The following is an 18,299-nucleotide window of genomic DNA, read 5'->3' on the forward strand; positions in this document are numbered from 1 at the left end:
AGGGTTCCTTATTAAGTGCAAGAAAAGGGTACATAGGTAGCAGAATTACTTTAAAGGTGTGTAGAATGAAGAAGAACAGTCCCAAAATCTGACAAAAGAAAGAGGAAATTGTTTTGGAATAAATAGTGGATTTATTGATTGGCAGAGCAGTGAATGATATAAGATTTAAAAGGTCAATAACAGTCTGTGATATAGTGTAGAAGTTACTGAACATCAGGTTTTTTTAAAATTTTATCATCACATCACCAAAGAGAGCCTGAGTGGATAAATATGAAAAAGTTCACATGGTTAGTCTGTCATGCCATACATGTAAACTGCTAACTAGAATCGTGTATAGAAGGGTGGGAGGAAAATTGAAGAGATCCTAGGTGAATGCAAGCTTGATTTCAGAAAATGAAAAGATCCCAGAGAATCAGTCATCATTTTACATTTTGTAACAAACCAAGAAGAAAATTAACATGTACATGCCAGTCATAATATGACACCAGTATTTAGTTCTTTCTGTTACATAGTAATCTATCTACATTTCTTCAATTTATATATTATGTAAAAAACTAAATTGCTTGAAATAAAAAGTCTTGTGTATGGGAATACTAAGAGAAACAAATGAACATATTTATTAGCTTCACTATTCTCTCAATTGAAGCAGAAAAACTGTTCATTTAGTTGTGTAACATGTGACTCAGCACTATAAATTACTCTGTATGGCTGGGACATTACCAGGGAAGAGTCTAGAGAGAATAACTGAGTGTCCCTCATTCCAGGTCTAGATGTGGCACTTCATGCTGAGGCTGGATATCCTCCAGAAGCATGGAGCATACAGCCTGCTGGAGCCATACTGCCATTTAAAGCTGAGAAAACAGGTTTGTGCCGCTGACTGGAAACAGTATAGTAACTTAAGTTAGTCGTTTTAATCTTTATACTCTTTAGCATAAACACATAGTAATTTTTCAGTATAAGTTAAAAACAGGAACTGAATATTTATTTATGAAAAAAATGCTTCAGAAATAGCAGAGAGAAAAGATGTCAACTCCAGAAGGTCTTGATTATCTGGATTACTGCAGACCCAACACTATATGGATAACTGAAAAATGCATATAATACAAAGTACATATATTGTTATCGGAAACTGCTATTCATTGTATTTGAAAAACATGCTACATGTCACACTTGAAAGCCCATTGCACTACTGCATTGCTTGCTGAAAATGGACAACTTATTTACAAAACTGCACTTTTAACAACACACTGTATTTCATATCAAACAATGGACACTCCAAATACAAATATCAACAATGTAGGAAAAGATGCCATTCTGACCCAAGCAGGTAGAGTCAGCACTCATATGTGCATGAGGTGCGTTTTCTCATCAGTATGAATGGTGTGTGTATGTTGCTCTTTAGCTAAAGAAGGCTGTGGCTAAAAGCTCTGTGTAAGTGTCTTTTAATTGTGCCAGTCTGCAACTTAATATGTCAACTTCACAGTAAGTAGCAATCTATTTTATCCTATATTGTTGCATTTCATATCACCTGCTTTCTGTTCACTTTTGGAAAAGGATCATCTAATTTTTTACTGTTTCTGATTTCATTCACGTTTTCCCCAACAGTGGTTCTCATTTTCCAGAGAGCTAAAAATTCACTATACTGCATCAAATTTTGTCCTGCAGATAACAGTTTGGACTGTGAAGATCATGCCATATTTTGATCATCATGATAAGCAATCAATGAAGTGTCCCACAATGCAAAGCTTGGAAAATTATTCAGGGAAGAATGATGTTCACACATGCATCATCCCTCACTTGGTCACATCATGTATACCTAAGTTTGCATCTGAATGCTTCTGGTAAGATGCTACTTGCATAGATAATTGACAGAGGCATCCGCTGTAACCAAAGCAGTATCTGTCCAGTCCCAGTGAATTCCAGTGTGCGCACTGGCCTTTTCTTAGGGCAAATTCAACTGTAAGACTGAGCTGCAGAGTAAATATAGTTATAGTTGAAATAACTACAGCACTGACATGCACAAAAAACACAATACCCAGTAAATGATGTGTACTCATTGTGTAATTATCTATTTAATCAAAGTGAGGCACTTCAGCCAGTTTTTTTGAGACAGAGTAGGCTATTGGCATTGCTATGTGTGCAAAGAATGAAATGTTGGTTGCTTAGTGCATTAGCCTTAAATTGTTTTTTCCCATGCAATCTGGAAAACACGTCACTGAATGTGGGCGAATAATGTTTTCCCACTCTTGTAGTGCTTATTATTGAAACCTGAATTGTTCCCCTTTCAACCACAAATGTTTGTATGCTCTTTCTGTGATTGCCATGATCAGCTTTCTGGAGTAAACATACTGTTAAGCCCTGAACAAGATTCAAAAGCTGTTGCTTTGGTGGAAGATGGGTGTAGTATGCATTACATTGCAATCTTGTTGAGGACTACACCTTCCATAATTACCAGAAACTTATGAAGATACATGGAAACTGGAGCCTTTGCAAGGAGACCAGGAAGAGCAATACTGGAGAGAGATGACCACTGCTTACAACTTCAACTTCTCCACAACTGTCACACCACCACTACTGAAGCATGAAATCAACTCCACCATGTTTGAGGGGTCAATGTCAGTGACAGAACTTTTCAAAGAAGACTGCAAGAAGCCAACAGGTATTCTAGGCTGAAGGTTAGAAGAAGCCAATCTTCAGTCCAGAAGACCTGATATGGGTCCAGAACTCACCAGAGAGCATTGCACAGCTCAACTACTTTTTGCAAGGGAACATTGTGGCTGGACATTACAACTTGATTCAACATTACAACAATGGAAGCAAATTTTGTTCACAAGTGAGTCGCAATTTGGCCTCCAATCACCTGACAAAAGAGGGAGGGTCTGTAGAAGGCCAGGGGAAAGGTATTCTCATCCGCAACACCTTTTCTGGGTGATTTGTGATGGTGTGGGCAGGAATCAATACAGCTGCAAGGAAGGACAGATTTGGTCTTCGTGGAGCACAGGATCTTTACCACACGTCATTATGTGGAGGAAATCCATCTGGAGCATGTTGTGCCTTTTGCACCATTTATTGGTGATGATTTCACACTAATGCTTAACAATGCATTCCCACATGTTGCAAGAATTTTGTAAGAGTTCTTGGGTAAAACAGGGATTTATGCTATGGGTTGGCCTGCTCAAAACCCTGATTTGAATCTTATTGAGCCTGTTTGGGACTGGCTAGGGAGTAAAGCCCATCAGTACTACCCAGAGACCCTATAGGACTTACAGAATGTCCTCCTATGGGATATGATTCATCAGCAGGACATTATCGCACTAATCAGTAGCATACTGGGAAGACTGAATGCCGTCATTGGTGCAAGAGGTGACAATACACACTTCTGAAGATGTGAACAGAGGTCTCTGAGATCATCTCCGAGTTCTGTTTAGTAAAGTGTGAAGTGTATTATATCAAAACAGACAAGCCTACCTTTACGAGCTTACTCAAAATTTTCTTGAAGTGTGCATCTTTGGCTTAATTTGTTGAATTTGTTTATAATTGTCTTTCTTTTTTCATTGTTAGCCACTTAGATGGGACTTTACCACAACATTCCATCATAAGATAGCGGATTAGTGTCATAAAAGTGTCAAAAATTTAAGATAAAATTCAGATTTTGTAAGAAATAGAAGTGTTGCGTTTTTCTTGCCGGTCAGTGTAGTACAAGAAAATACTACAGCTGACGCTGAAGAAAATACATGTAGTGTCTTCCACGAAAACATCAGAATCCTCATAAATAAAAAAAGGATCGACTCTTCATATCTATTCAGGAAAATGAAAAGCTAGATGGAATTTCAGCAAACTTGTTGTGCATATCAGAAAATCACATGGAAATCACTGAAATTGAACAGATTCATCTTGATGAGTATAATCTGATACCATACTACTGTATAACCAATAACAAGGAAGGTTAAAGGGCTATATAGGCAAAAACTGGAGTTAAGTCCCAGGCTATTCAAGTTAACAAATGTTGTCTTAAACAGCTGTACATTGGATTTGCTGTGCCACAATATTGTATCCAGAAATACACATGCTTGTAGTACTGACAGTTTACAGTCCACTAACAGGAAATATCTTAAACTTCATTAACAGCTAGAAAGATCCTGGCAGATCAAAACTGTATATTGGACTTGGGCTTGAAACATAGCCTCACCTCCCATCTTCCAAACTTTGCAGAAGTTCTCCTACGTACCTTGAGGGACTAGTGCACCCGGAAGAAAGGAGTGCTAGTCCTGAAAGGTGTACAAGAGAACTGATGTAAAGTTTGGAAGGTAGAAGATGAGGTACTGATAGAAGTAAAGCCGTGAGGGTGGGTCATGAGTCACCATTGGATAGCTCAGCTGGTAGAGCACCTGCCAACAAAAGGCAAATGACCCCGGTTCAACTCCCATTTCAGTACACAGTTTTTATCTGAGGGAGAAGTTTGAAGTCAGTGCACACTCTGCTGCACACCGAACATTCATTCTGACAGCTAGAAACAGCTTACATAAAGTTATGCAGTTTTAGCTGGAGAATCATTATTTGTGGAAACTTTAATGTTTATTTTCTATGAGACAGGTCTATTCAAGGACATCTAAGGTTTTAATGTCCAGTTTTAGATTATTTTCCACAGTGAGACACCTCGAAGAATTGATGGAATTAGTGCAACAGACGTTGCCAGTTTGTTTTTAGAGCAAACAATTTGCAGTGATTTAGTTGTAAAATTAATAGTCAATGGTTCATCTGAAGATGATGGTGAAGTGTTAACAATAAAATACACTAATCAGATAGGGATGTGTCATAGAAAAAAAGTTTTATCAACTAATTATAGAAAATGACTAGATTACAGTGTTCAGAGAGAAATTACAAGAAGAATGCTGGGAAAAAATGCCTAAAGCAAACAACATTAATGGAAAATTCCTCTCCTTCTTAAAGACACTCAAAAATAAAGGAATCATGAAAAGATGCAAGGATAAGGAATGGATAACTTCTAGGATCGAAGTTTATTGTGCTAGGAAAAGAGAGCTACAACTGATTCAGGAGACAAATTGTAGTCAACCAGTTACAAGGTAAAACCCTCCAGTCTGGTCCTAAAAAAACAAAACTCATGTATGGCAGGAGTGCTCAAAAAATAAAACACTCCAGGAAAAAGACAAACAAGACACAAACAGACATAGTGACCCTAACAAAATGGGAAATAGCTTTAGCAGAAATAGTAACACTTTCAGATCATTGGTCACCAAATTCATTGATTACTTTCTCCTAATGGCAACAAACACTGCAACCACCAGTACACAACCAAATATGGATGCATTAGATTTACTGGTACAGTCACTGCATGCATCACCAGCAGGTATTAGTTTTAAAAATATAGCCCCTAAAGAGGTTACAAAAGTTACCCGGTCACTAAAAAGCAGCAATTCTGCTGGGTATGATGGTTTCTATTAGATTATTAAGTTCTTGTGCTGGCTTGATAATATTACACTTACAATCTATGTAATTCAATTACTTGTAGTATTGGCCGTGATCCAGTTGGCCGTACTTTCAGATATGTGCTGCCAGTTACCACCGCATTTCCTATAGCTGCCACCATGGCATGAGGGCACTGCCACAAATGATTATGCCATTGCCAATGAGATGTATGTATCCCCTCTCCAGAGCTCCAGCAGCAGATGTACTTAAGTTCGAACATTCATGTACTGACCCCATTTTTTGTGTTTGCCAGTTGAATAACATTTACAGACTTTCATAGGGCTCAACATCTTCTACATAGACATTGTATTGAAGAGTGACATATTTATTAATCTTTTGTATCTGTATATATTGCTACATTCAAATCTATTGATTGCAACTGACACTGCAAATACAGCAACAAAATTGTGTATTATTTTTACTATTAGAAATTAGATGTAGACTAAATTAGTATCTGAATTCTCTGTTCATGAACGACATCTGTTCCCCACTCCTGTATCCACTGAAGAACCACACAGCATGTAAAGGAAGACACAATATTACTCATTGTATATTTCCTAGAAGACTTAACCCCCATAAACAAACCTGGAGATTACAAACTACCTTTAATTACATACATATATCACTCCTCCAAGTCTTTTGAAACTTGTGTGAGAAAGTGGCCCATGATAGAATACTGACTCACCTAACTGAGCAGAACTTGCTAACTCCCTCTCACTTTGGCCTTCATATAGCATTTTCCACAGAGACAGCAGTAGGAGGCCTCACAAATGAAGTGTTAGCAGAGCTAAACAAGAAAAATCATCCTGTTGGTTTATTAATTGAGTGTGCAGATCACAAAATTGACCATCACATTTGAAACTCTGAAGATTTCATAGGTCACCTGAAAACTCTTAGATTGCAGTCATCAAATCTCTTAGTAAGTTTCATTGTTGTTCTTTATTTACAAAGGTGCCTTTGCAGGACTGTGTGGAGCTCATTAGCAACAAGTTTGAGGAAGACATAGTAGCATTATTTAAACACGTGCTTACTTCAACATACTTCTTATTTCATGACCAATATTTTGAACAAGTGGACGGGGTCACCATGGGGTCCTCTGTCTCCTATGGTGACCAATTATTTTATGGAGGACTTTGAAGAAAAAGCACTACAGTCAGCCACTCTCATACCCTCTTGTTTTCTGCAGTATGTGGATGATATATTTGTGGTGTGGCCACATGGACTTGATACTCTACCTACGTTTATTCAGTGTCTGAATTTGCTTCATCTGAACATAAACTTCACATTGGAAGTGGAAAAAGATGGTACTTTAAGTTTTCTTGATGTTTTGGTATGAAGGAAAGCAGATGGAATCTTGGGCACAGCGTCCACTGCAAGCCAACACATTCAGATCTATATCTGCAGGCCACAAGCTGCCATCATCCTACACAGTGGGGTAGTATATTATGAATTTTAGTTTATAGAGCACATGTGGTATCTGATCCTGAAAGCCTTTCACGTTAAATACATCATTTGAAGACAGTGTTCCGACAAAACAGTTATTCCGATAGACAGATACATAATGCATTCAGGCCCAGGTGAGTTCAATCTATGGAGCAGAATGAAGATACGAAGACACCCACCTCTTTGGCACTTTTGCTGTATTTTGGTTCTGTGTTGTCAAGAATTGGAAGAGTCCTCAGAAGATATGGAATTAAGTGTGATTTTCAACCATCGGAAAAACTGAGAAACCTTTTGGGTTTGGTTAAGGATGACCTTGGCCTGAGGTAATGTGGTGTGTACAAGATTCCTTGTCAATGTGGGGCAGCATATATAGGCCAGACATGCCACACAGTACAAGAACACTGCGAGGAACATCAGCGTTATCCACATCTTCATCAACCGGAAAAGTCGGCAATTGCGGTACCCTGTCTGAATACAGGACATCGGATGATTTATGAAAAGACAGAAATTTTATCCCTGGCAACATCTTTCTGGGATTGCGTCATTAAGGAAGCAATATATATCCGTACAGCCAATAATCTCATCAACAAGGATACGGGATTTCAACTGAGCACAGCCTGGAACTTTGCATTGGCTGCTATTAAATCACGACATGAAAATCAAGATTCTTCGATAACAGGACCATCATAACATTGGTCTAGTACGGCCGTTGGTGAGTAACATCTGGACGCACTGTTGGCAAACACAGCATACAGCGCACGCGCAGAAGAGCCGCTCTGCAATTTTTGGCAGAGGGAGTTTGAATATGGCACCATCTACCTGCAAATCATTGCACATGCGCGATTTCTGCACCTGTGCATTCTTCACGCGCATGTTCTAGAAATGGGGCATTGACATGTGGATGCTGTCAGTTGTCCCCAGTCACCAACAAGTTTGAACCACCTGAAGATGTCAGACAGTTGTTCCAAGGGAATATTGTGGAATTTGCACAATGTGATCCGGCGGCAATGCCATGAAGACTATTTACTACACAAAATTGTACTTGGAAAACTAAAGTGTCATGGCATTAATGACATCCCTCTTGCTCAACTGCACAACAGAAAGTAAAGAGTCTCATTAAAAGACTGTGTCTATGGCATGAAAATGACCTCAGAACAGTGGATCATAACATGTACAGAACCACATAGTTTGGAACAGGGCTCACTCATTTTCCTACTTACATAAATGATCTTCAATGATTTTAAAAGGTGCTTGAAAATCTGTAATGTTGGCTGATAACGCAAGTATACTGATAAAAGCTGAAAACTCAAGCTCGGTAGATAAAGCTCAGATGATAGTTGTATAAAACAAGTGGTTGACAGCTAACAGTTTTAATCTTAAACTAACAAAGACTAACATTATGCCATTCCAAATGAACAATTATGGCCTGATAACACATGAAGCAATTAAAGTTGCTTGGTGTCTAGTTGGATAACAAGTTAAAATGGAGTCAACACACAAATAAACCAATTCAGAAGTTCAGTTCAGTGCGTCATGCCCTCAGAAGCATCTCTCACTGTGTTAAGCTAAGAACAATTTTGGATATTTCCACTCCCTGTTGTCTTGTGGACACCTTCTGTAAGAGTGCAATTAAAGTAAATAAGGTGTTTATTCAGTACAGGCAAGCAGTAAAAATAATGTGTAAAGTGGATAATTATACATCTTGCAGACAACTTTTTGAAGATCTTGGATTTATTACATTAATTTCCAGATACAATTATTCCTTAAAGGTTTCTATTGCTGATAACAAAAATCATAACAAATTTGTTTCCTTGTTTATGATTCAGAATAGAGTTGTATGTGCTGGAGGGAAGATTGTAAACAAGCTCCCACTTAACATAAAGCAAAATATTGAGAATCCCTAACAATTTTAAAAGAAAATTAAAAACATATATAATTAATCCTCTTCCTACAAATTATATAAATATTTTGATCCAAGGACTGAAAAATTCTGTTAAGTACATGTTATAAAGCTTCACGACCACTAGTAATGTACCGTAAATGGAACTCCACATTTTAGATGTAGATCCATACTATCTTTGAAAAATACTATCATAATCAAGTAAATGTCAAGCTATTAACAGTAGATGAACAGCACCTGAATAGTATAACTGAGAAGGCATCAGATTTTTTTTTTTTCAAAATAGCCATTTTCTTTCCAATTTAAACAAATTTAGATTGTGCAGGCATGAATAACATTAGCAGTAGAGTGAAGTTATTGTTAATAGATTATATGGATTAAGTTTTTATGACTTCTCCATCTTTTGTTGAAGTATGTTTTGACTCATTCCACATCACTGAAAGCTCAGATGAGCAGCAGTTTCACATCTCTCGCTATAATAATCTTTAAAGCCTATTTTAGTTGAGGGCATTGTAACTTTCTTCCACAAACCAGCTATTGTTATCATCTTCACATTGTCCCAAGCCTTACAAATACCATGGACTGAATTGAGCTTGTTCAGGGCTTTCCAGAAACTAATGATGTCTGAATATTCTTGCACAAACTGTTTCATGAAGTTATTGCACAGCCAGGGTCATACTTTAGTCCAATGGCTCTATGAGTGACATAATAGAAGGTAAAAGGTATCTCACAAAAATCATTCTGTCATTAGAAACTAGCACATTTTCTGCAGGATGACAATGTACATTGTCCAAATAAAGAAAAGCTCTTTCATGTAAACCTTTCCTTTCTAAATGCATCAGTGTAGCAGGAATAAACACAGGATGAAATGTCTGGTAGTTCAATGGGCTTCCGGCACAGTCCAATTTTATCAATGATGTAAATTTATACAGGAAAAAAAACTGTTGTATTAGATACAATTGACGAATTCATCACAGAAAACATCAGCTGTGCCTTTGTTAGTGCTAAGTTTTTCATCCTAAACAGCAATTTTTTCAATCCCACAGAAAGGTTTGAATTGGGCTCATCATCCTGATGACCCATTAAATTTTCCTTCAATCTTCAGAGTGTCTCTACTGACACAGGACCTGTTATGAGAACTCATTGTACTCTCCTCTGCTAGAACCAGAAGTGCAGTACTACATCTAGTTTTGTGCGAGTTGAAAATTTCTTGGTGTGCCTGCCCCATAATGCAAGAAAGTTTTACTGTAGGTTTACCCTGTTGTAAATTATCTGTAAGTTATAATATCTTTTCAGTTGTTAGAAGAACAACATGTTTACATTTATTTATTCTATTCCTAGCATATGGGTATAGTACCTTCGACAACTTCAACAATGGTAAAAAACATTACATAGGTTAACATTCATTGCCAATTGTATATTTTAGAAGCTGTGGTATTATTATGGCGTATGTAGGTGGCTGTAAAAGTAAAGTCAATGACGCATTCCTCCCGACAATGTTCAACAGTATGCTTTCATTTCATATTAATACAGAGTGAGAGTTCTGAACAGAACCATCCCAGAAGAAGACCTAAATCATTTCCTTTTACTGTCAGCCTTAAGTGAGTTAGAAATTATCAATCTTCAGCTCCTAAGGACAGGTCTAGACAAAAATATAGACATCAAGTGAGTCATGAATGAATCATGAGTCCCTGCATTTACCTAAAGTTGAAATGAGAAACAACAGAAAAATATTTCAAAGATATCTGACGGAGTGATTGTGACCCACACATCCTTCTGGTGCAAAATGTGAGTCGCATGGATAATAATGTATTGTAAACAGTTCACTAATACTAGTGATATGTTAAGCAATCCTAAAACCCTAAATCATCCTGTAGGTGACAGATCTAATAACAGACATTGAAAGTGTGCATTAGCTTGAGACGGCACTGGGTGAGGATCAGCCACATGACAGGATTAAAACTGTGTGCTGGGCTGGGACTTCAACCCAGAACCTTGTCTTTTATGAACAACACTCTTACCAACTGAACAATGCTAGCACAACTCATGGGCCACCCTCTCAAATTCTCGTACTCTCCTATTATTCCAAACTTCACATAAATTCGCCTGCATAATGTACTGTACTAGCACTCCTGGAAGGAAGGATATTGCAGAGAAATGCACAGTCTGTGAGGTTATTTCCAGAATGAATATTTCATTTTGCAGTAGTGTGTGCACTGTTTTGAAATTTCCTGGTGGCTTAAAACTGTGGGCTGCACTGAGACTCAAAACTCAGATCCTTGCCTTTGCGGACCATTGTGGGCAATGCTAGGCCATTTCTCCACAATATCATTTCTTCTGATAGTGCCAACCCTACAAGGTAAGCAGGAGAGCCTCTTTTATGTTTAGAAAATAGGAGAGGTCCTGTCAGAAGTAAAGCTGTGAGGGTGGGCCGCAAGTCGTGCCTGGATAGCTCAGCTAGTAAGAGCAGTGCTCAGCAAAGGCAAGGTTCTGGGTTCGAGTCCCAGTCTGGTGCACAGTTTTAATCTGCCAGGAACATTAAAAATGGCACACTCTCTGCTACAGAGTCAAAGATTCATCCCATACACATGACATGAGTTGTGAAGCAGCTATGTATATCGCATGCTGAGCAGCATGCAATTGGGTTGACAGTTTTGATATTTGGGTTGATTTGTTATTGTCTGTTCATGTAGGCAGAAAATTGGTCAGTGATCAAATTTAAACAGAATTTTACACAAATGTTTCTGTTTAGTTGACCATTAATAAGAGGATAACTTTTGAGTGTTTGAGTGACTGCAGAAAAACTCCATACTCTAAACATTTATTAAAAATAAAGCTTAGTGGCCTTCTTATCAAGTGAACTCTTCTTTTAACAACATTATTAGTCATCCAGTAGCAATCTGTACTTTTGGAATTAGAGAATTTAAAAGTTTTTTACAGACCTCATTGGGTCTGGTCATATCCCAATGAACGACAGGGCTTTCAGACAGCTGGGGACCAAGGAGATCCCTTGCAGATATGTCCACATTCTTGAACTGAAATGACAAAATAGTCATTTAACTCTCCTGATCAAGCAGAGTTCGACATACCAGGCTGGATGAATTACCTTTCCTAATAACTTCCCATGCTGCCTTACACTTATTCAGAGCACCTTCTATGTGCCTTTCACTTACTGATTTTTTTCGGCTTGTAAAAGGTTTGCTATGTAATACTTTTTACTTTTAAGGTGAACATTGTAAACCATATCATTCAGCCCTGTCCCTAGGTCATTCTCACTTTTATATATTCAATGCGTTATGAGCATATTTTCTCTAATTTGTGCCAATTCTTTTGTATACCAGTTAACTTTATATTAACTAAATCCATCCAAACTGGCTTTGGAAGGCCCAACGGTACCGAACAACCGCTGTCATCATCAACCAACAGGCATTACTGGATGCGGATATGGAGGGACACGTGGTCAGCACATCTCTCTCCCGGCTGTTGTCAGTTTTCATGACTGGAGCCACCACTTCTCAATCAAGTAGATCCTCAACTGGCCTCACAAGGGCTGATGGAACCCTGCCTAGCAACAGCCCTCGGCAGACCTGGACAGTCACCTATCCAAGTGCTAGGCAAGCCCAACAAGACTTAACTTCAGTGATCTGACAGGAACCAGTGTTACCACTGCAGTATGGCCATTAGCTGTTGACTTCGTACACATTTGCTTTTTCACTGCCTAATTCATGACTTCTCACAATGGTACTGTATGAATGTACACTTTGGCCACCATTTTTAGTTTATGCTGACAGATGACACAGCTCTTCTCTCATATATCCCCATACCTCTAGTAGCAGAGTAATAAACACTCATTACAGTATTCAAAAAGCAGGTAATGAATTATTAAATATGAGTTACTCACAGAGTGATGATAGCACAGCCATTCTCTCTCTCTCTCTCTCTCTCTCTCTCTCTCATTGATCAACTAGGATCATGTGATAAAAATTTCAATTTGTCCTCCTCCTTTATTTTGCCAATACTTCTTGATGTTGTTTCTTTCTAGTTATTTTCTTGTTTCTTTAATTGATGCTGTTGTTTTTTCAGAAATACAGGATTATTTTTTTCTTGGCCTGTGTTCACTCATTCAGTAGAGATATCCAAAGAAGATTAACCTTCACTTTGCTAGTATCTCTGATAATTTGGTACATCTCCTTATTACTTCTTATTTTCCAACCATTTGTAGTTTGTCTTGCACTCATTATTTTTCTAATAATCTATCTTTTAGTATCTTTATTCTGTCCGGCTATTACTACATCATTAAGCATTTGTAAGTACATAAACATTCAGGTCTTGCCACTGTGATATGGTGTTTTGGTTTTGTTTTTCTAGACATTTATTTCTTGTTGCCGATATTTTTATTTAAACCATGCATACTTTCCTTTTACATCTATTACAAATTTTCCTATTGTATTCTGCTGTGTGGTCTCTCCAGATATTTAAATTTACTAACATTCTCTCTTTCATCTGTTTGTGTTTTTGTGTAGTGTGGTGCATTTTTTATATTTTTGTCATGAATTTTGTTTTTTTCGCCTGAAATTCTGAGACTAATTGTATTAGCTATTCTTTCCATAACATTTATTTGAGTACCTACCTGTGTCAGGTTTTCTGAAAGTACTGCAGAATCATCACAAAGGCCAGGCAGTTTGCCTTAGTTCCATTGAGTTCCTTCCTGGAATTATTAGCTCATTTTTGTGATTTTTTGGCTCAACATCATACAGGATGGCCCATGGTAAATAGTACATTTTTCTGTTAGCCACCTTGCTAAGATGTAGATGTGCCCACACTATCTGTCACATCTAATCAGATACACCCAGTATGCCATTTAGTTGTTAATGGAACATTGGCCTGTCCAGTTTTGTATTTAGGAAGTGGAGGAGTTCTGCCACGCGCAAAGCACTGCAGCTGTCCGATGCTCATTGTAACATGGAAGATATTGCCATTTCCAAGTTCCAGTGAGGAAGGTAATAACCAAGTGGCTAAAGCAATAGCATGAGATGAGTCCTGTAACCAATGTGAAAAATGACGGACCTGAAATGACAGCCTGAATGCCAGAAAATATCCAACAAGTTCATGCAGCTCTGCAGCAAAGCCCACAGTGATCTGTCCATCACTGTTCCAGAACATTACAAATCCATCATATATATGTCTTTGCAGAGGGTATGAAGAATGATTTAAAGTTCCATAAGCTGCAAGTGGCTGAACACCTACGTGCAGGAAATAAAGTGAGGAAGCACAATTTCTGTACAACATTACTTAGACAGAACTGACTAGGATGATGCATTTATGACAAATCTTATGATGCCGGATGAGGTGAACATTCATCTCAATGAGTTTTTCAATAAACAAAACTTCTGATATTACTCAGACACAAACCTGCAGCTCATTGATGAAAAGCCCCAGGGTAGACCAAATATTGATGTCTGGTGTGCTACTGTACAGTCCATTTCAATTGTTAGGCCACATTTTTTTTTCAAGACAACAGTGTCCAATGGCTGGCCAGTCAGTACCACGCAATATGTGCCCATGATTAACAATTTCTTCATCCCACAGCTGCACAGCTATTGCCATCTAAATGCGATATGGTTTCAGCAAAATGAGGCTATAGCCCATATGGCCTGTAATTCAATGATTATACTGAGGCACCACTTTTCACATAAATTACTCTTAGGACCCAGTGGTGTCCCATGGTCAGTGTTACCATCTGATCTTTTAGCATCTGATTTCTTTTCTGTGGGTTCGCCTCAAGAACAAAGTTTTTCAGAGTGACTCCACAGTACTTCTCAGCAACATATCACCAATGATGAAAGCTATGTGTGTGATGTACATTTTAAGAAATAAAAGATGAAAAGGAATGTAACAATATTATGAAGAGGTAAGTTGCTACTCACCAACACACACACACACACACACACACACACACACACACACACACACACACACACACACGTGCGACTGCAGTCTCAGGCAACTGAAACCACACTGAGTGTGAGTTGTGTTTGTGTGGGAGAGAGAGAGCGTGTGTTCCTTTTCATAATTTTAAGAAATAAATGTGTTTGGGTTTGCAGTAATAGCAACGTATGTAAAGCAGTTATCTACAAGTAATATTGATGTAAATACATGTTAAACCTCATAATTAGCATATAAAAATGTACTACATCCTGTGGACCAACCTGTAGATCCCGGCATTTTTTTTTCTAAAATACCGTTATGTAGTAAGCTGTTCATTTGTTTAACCTCAGTTTTATTTCAAATGGTAGAGATATTTCTCCCACAACTTTAAGTGTTGTTTTTCTTGAGTTTCTTGAAACATGTCTGATAATTTTGCTTTAACACCAGATTATCTAATGATTTTTGTCTATTGGTTATCTTTCTGTAGACTCAGGTACTTCCTTCAAATCATTAAAGGATTCTATTATAGGTTTTCCAATTGACATTTTACGACAAATTATTGATTTTCAGTGAAATATCTGTTTTGTTCCCTCAGGGAATCACACCTAGTGATACGTGGCTGGCGACCACAGGGCCCTGAGCAGCATTGCTTCCACTTACTTATGCCAGGCTCCTCACTTTTATCTTTCCTATATGGCCACCCTTGGCCAGCTCTTGTTCTTTTCCGACCCTGACGCTATTAGGTTTCGAGGGCTAGGGGTCTTTCATTTTCCAACCTATACTTCTCATGCAGCGTCTGACCTGGAGCAGACGGCTGCAAAAGGCATCTGTATCCCATGTTAGGGGCGGCCTCCAGAACTGAGGAAGGCAACGGAATACCACTGCAGATTATCTTCCCTGCACTATGCAGTCTCCATTTTATGCACAAAAATGGCTTCCTCTCATGTTAAATGTTAAATCAGTGTCCGGAGGAAAAATAGTCCCCCATTCGGATCTCCGGGAGGGGGGGGGGGGGGGGGGGGGGACAACTTGAAAGGAGGTAAAAAATCAAAACGAGAATTGGTACCTGGAATGTCAGAACTCTGCTACAAGCAGGAAAACTAGAAAACCTTAAAGGAGAGATGGAAAAGAATCATATGGACATCGTAGGAGTTGCTAAGATGGAATGGACATGGAGAGTTGCAGTCAGATGAATATGTATGTACTACTCAGGAGGAGAAGTAATAGGAATTAATGGAGTAGGAATGATTATGACAAAGAAATTGGCTAAATGTGTGGAATATGTAGACTATGCAAATGACCAGGTTATTGGTGTAAGGCTGAAAGGAGCACAAAAAGATTTACTGATTGTCCAGGTGTATATGCCAACTTCAGAACATGATGACCAAATTGTAGAGGAAATGTACAATGTAATAGAGAGAATAATGGACGAAAATAAAAAATGCTGCAAAATAGTAATGGGAGACTGGAACGCCATTGTGGGAGAAGGGAAAGAGGGAAACATAGTAGGCACTCATGGTCTTGGAAAGAGAAATGACAGAGGTGAATGGTTAATTGACTTCTGCGGGGAAAGGCAGCTGATAGCGGCAAACACATGGTTCAAGAACCACAAGAGGAGGCTCTACACTTGGAAATCACCAGGGGATAAATACAGAAACCAAATCGATTTTATATTGGTAGAAGAAAGATACAGGAATGGAATCAAGAAGGTGCACACATTACCAGGTGCAGATATCTATAGTGACCACAACTTACTTATGGCAAAAATAGAAATAAGAATGAAAAAACTGAAGAAGGCGACCATGGTGAAGAAGTGAGATTTAGAGAAGATAAGATCCAACAAAAAACAAATTCCAGAAATGCTGTCTCAGGAGTTTCTAAACACATTACGAGACAAAGAAGCACCTGATAATGCCGAGTACTGGAATATGCTGAAAGAAGGAATCATTAAAGCAGGACAACAAAATATGATGAAAGCTATGTGTGTGATGTACATTTTAAGAAATAAAAGATGAAAAGGAATGTAACAATATTATGAAGAGGTAAGTTGCTACTCACCAACACACACACACACACACACACACACACACACACGTGCGACTGCAGTCTCAGGCAACTGAAACCACACTGAGTGTGAGTTGTGTTTGTGTGGGAGAGAGAGAGCGTGTGTTCCTTTTCATAATTTTAAGAAATAAATGTGTTTGGGTTTGCAGTAATAGCAACGTATGTAAAGCAGTTATCTACAAGTAATATTGATGTAAATACATGTTAAACCTCATAATTAGCATATAAAAATGTACTACATCCTGTGGACCAACCTGTAGATCCCGGCATTTTTTTTTCTAAAATACCGTTATGTAGTAAGCTGTTCATTTGTTTAACCTCAGTTTTATTTCAAATGGTAGAGATATTTCTCCCACAACTTTAAGTGTTGTTTTTCTTGAGTTTCTTGAAACATGTCTGATAATTTTGCTTTAACACCAGATTATCTAATGATTTTTGTCTATTGGTTATCTTTCTGTAGACTCAGGTACTTCCTTCAAATCATTAAAGGATTCTATTATAGGTTTTCCAATTGACATTTTACGACAAATTATTGATTTTCAGTGAAATATCTGTTTTGTTCCCTCAGGGAATCACACCTAGTGATACGTGGCTGGCGACCACAGGGCCCTGAGCAGCATTGCTTCCACTTACTTATGCCAGGCTCCTCACTTTTATCTTTCCTATATGGCCACCCTTGGCCAGCTCTTGTTCTTTTCCGACCCTGACGCTATTAGGTTTCGAGGGCTAGGGGTCTTTCATTTTCCAACCTATACTTCTCATGCAGCGTCTGACCTGGAGCAGACGGCTGCAAAAGGCATCTGTATCCCATGTTAGGGGCGGCCTCCAGAACTGAGGAAGGCAACGGAATACCACCGCAGATTATCTTCCCTGCACTATGCAGTCTCCATTTTATGCACAAAAATGGCTTCCTCTCATGTTAAATGTTAAATCAGTGTCCGGAGGAAAAATAGTCCCCCATTCGGATCTCCGGGAGGGGGGGGGGGGGGGGGGGGGGGGGACAACTTGAAAGGAGGTAAAAAATCAAAACGAGAATTGGTACCTGGAATGTCAGAACTCTGCTACAAGCAGGAAAACTAGAAAACCTTAAAGGAGAGATGGAAAAGAATCATATGGACATCGTAGGAGTTGCTAAGATGGAATGGACATGGAGAGTTGCAGTCAGATGAATATGTATGTACTACTCAGGAGGAGAAGTAATAGGAATTAATGGAGTAGGAATGATTATGACAAAGAAATTGGCTAAATGTGTGGAATATGTAGACTATGCAAATGACCAGGTTATTGGTGTAAGGCTGAAAGGAGCACAAAAAGATTTACTGATTGTCCAGGTGTATATGCCAACTTCAGAACATGATGACCAAATTGTAGAGGAAATGTACAATGTAATAGAGAGAATAATGGACGAAAATAAAAAATGCTGCAAAATAGTAATGGGAGACTGGAACGCCATTGTGGGAGAAGGGAAAGAGGGAAA

At 38.5% G+C, this 18,299-nt stretch overlaps 2 protein-coding genes across 2 annotated transcripts in view; one reads left to right on the forward strand and one right to left on the reverse strand.

Moving 5' to 3' along the window:
- Positions 1 to 18,299, forward strand: part of LOC126464895 (putative ammonium transporter 1) — a 394,112-nt gene that overhangs the window by 360,914 nt on the left and 14,899 nt on the right. The window contains exon 10 of the mRNA XM_050096267.1: positions 765 to 863. Within this exon, the coding sequence (XP_049952224.1) occupies positions 765 to 863 (99 nt within the window). The remainder of the gene's footprint in view (positions 1 to 764; positions 864 to 18,299) is intronic.
- Positions 594 to 18,299, reverse strand: part of LOC126464937 (transmembrane protein 121B-like) — a 70,423-nt gene continuing 52,717 nt past the window's right edge. The window contains exon 2 of the transcript XR_007585967.1: positions 594 to 877. The gene's annotated coding sequence lies outside the window, so the exon portion shown is untranslated. The remainder of the gene's footprint in view (positions 878 to 18,299) is intronic.

Source organism: Schistocerca serialis, chromosome 1, assembly GCF_023864345.2.
Source record: "Schistocerca serialis cubense isolate TAMUIC-IGC-003099 chromosome 1, iqSchSeri2.2, whole genome shotgun sequence".
Lineage (NCBI taxonomy): Eukaryota > Metazoa > Arthropoda > Insecta > Orthoptera > Acrididae > Schistocerca > Schistocerca serialis.